At 50.4% G+C, this 1,960-nt stretch overlaps 1 protein-coding gene across 1 annotated transcript in view; it reads right to left on the bottom strand.

Annotated features, from left to right (window-relative positions):
• Positions 1-637: 637 nt before the first annotated feature.
• galnt14 (UDP-N-acetyl-alpha-D-galactosamine:polypeptide N-acetylgalactosaminyltransferase 14 (GalNAc-T14)) overlaps positions 638-1,960 on the bottom strand; it is a 22,471-nt gene continuing 21,148 nt past the window's right edge. Inside the window, exon 6 of the mRNA XM_024264050.2 lies at positions 638-1,119. Coding sequence (XP_024119818.2) covers positions 961-1,119 — 159 coding nt within the window. The 3' untranslated portion in view covers positions 638-960. The remainder of the gene's footprint in view (positions 1,120-1,960) is intronic.

Raw genomic sequence — 1,960 nt, 5'->3', positions numbered from 1 at the left:
GCCAAGAGCCCCGCCCCCAAGAACCTCTCCGTGGATGCACTGGTCAGGCACTAACGGGACATAGGCAGCCAGACCAGCTGTGGCCCCCACCGATTGTCTCAGTAGAGACCGCAACCCGCCAAGACCCCCATATCCCATGGATCTTCACTCCGTTCACATCCACACATGTCAATAAAGTTTGCATATTCAAACCAAATGTGTGCATTTGTTAAAGAGATCAGGACAGAAAGTTATGCAGAACCACTTAGTTCTCATGTGAAAACGTTCAGAACCCAGGTAAACAAAAAGATCCACAAACCCAAACCCAGGAATGTTCTACAGAACCGATCAGGACCTTTCTCCTGTCAGCAGCCAATCAGCTTCACCTCTCAGAACCAAAGTGCTGTGAGGTTTTGGATCCTAATAAAGACCTTCCACAGAGAGAGAACCATCTGGTTCTGGTTCTTTTCCCGGATCTGTTTCTCATGAAAACGGACAGCAGAACCAAATCAAAGCTTTCAGAACCCAGAAATAACATCAGTTTGACATAAGCACTCCGATTGGCTAGTGAGAGGCAGCAGCTGATTGGCTGCTGACAGCTTAAGATGATCCGATCCGTTTGGTTCTGACCCGTTAAATGAGTGAACCGGTCACCATCTGTTTAATGTTTGAACGTTTATTCTTTCATTCACGCGTTTCTGTTCTGGTGTAAAAATGTCGATAAAGTTTTCTTCATGGCTCAGGTGTGCTTCGTTTGATTGGACTGAACCTCCACAAACGGCTGTTTGGGTCTGTCAGATACATCCTCATGCAGCTCCTGACCCAGTTCTAAAGCTGGTTCTGACCCGGTTCATCCCAGTTCTGAACCCCTCCCCACTCCGACAGGAAGCCGGCTCTGAAGCTCGTCTGGATCTTTGTGCAGCGACTCCAAACCGAGGGGGTCCGGTTCTGCCCGCAGAGGCGGTCCAGTCGGGTCCGAGGTCAGGAGAAGGGAACTTCCCATCTCTGTGTGTACGCGCTCAGTTCACATGGGCTGATCACCAGCATCCGGGACGACTCCATCCCGTCCAGAGCCATCTCCGAGTCCAAGCAGAACCGGGACACGATGTGTTCCAGGTGAGTTCCGGACTTCTGCCATCGCTGTAGGGAGACCTGCAGTTAGTGTCAGCGGAGACAGAACCCCTCTGCTTCAGAACCAAACACACCCAAACGGGTCGGTCAGAGGAAAACACCAAATATGGACCTGAAGAAAAACATCCTGTTTCTGGAAAAAGATCAAAACTTGTGAAGTTCACAGACATGAAAGAAAGAAGACTGATGTGTTTGTGTGACCAGAGAACGTCAGGAAAGACGTTTCTCGGCCTCCTAAATTATCAAACATGTCATCATCTCTCAACCTCTGACCAGAACCAGAACCTTCTGACGGACTCAGCATCTTCACGTGAGGAACTGCACTCTCCAGAGTCTCCACTAGAGGGAGCTGTTCTCTCAAATATCAGATTTCCTGTTTTGAGGTTCAATGTGAAGCAGAAGACTTTCTGTGGAAACTTGGAGAGCAGCTGGTTCTGTGGAGGAGATCCGGGTCAGAACCGTCAACCTCTGGAGCGAATTAACCAGACCACAGAACCGACCAACACACAAAGTGTGTCTGTGAAATGTCCCTGTGTCCTGTCCCTGTGTCCTGTCCCTGTGTCGTGTCGTGTCACTGTGTCGTGTCCCTGTGTTGTGTTGTGTCCCTGTGTCGTGTCCCTGTGTTGTGTCCCTGTGTCGTGTCGTGTCACTGTGTTGTGTCCCTGTGTCGTGTCCCTGTGTTGTGTTGTGTCCCTGTGTCGTGTCCCTGTGTTGTGTCGTGTCACTGTGTCGTGTCGTGTCCCTGTGTCGTGTCCCTGAGTTGTGTCGTGTCACTGTGTCGTGTCATCTCCCTGTGTTGTGTCCCTTTGTTGTGTCGTGTCCCTGTGTCGTGTCCCTTTGTTGTGTCACT

Source organism: Oryzias melastigma, linkage group LG15 (assembly GCF_002922805.2).
Source record: "Oryzias melastigma strain HK-1 linkage group LG15, ASM292280v2, whole genome shotgun sequence".
NCBI lineage: Eukaryota > Metazoa > Chordata > Actinopteri > Beloniformes > Adrianichthyidae > Oryzias > Oryzias melastigma.
The sequence above is the reverse complement of the archived record's forward strand: the minus strand, read 5'-3'. Positions and strand labels throughout refer to the sequence as shown.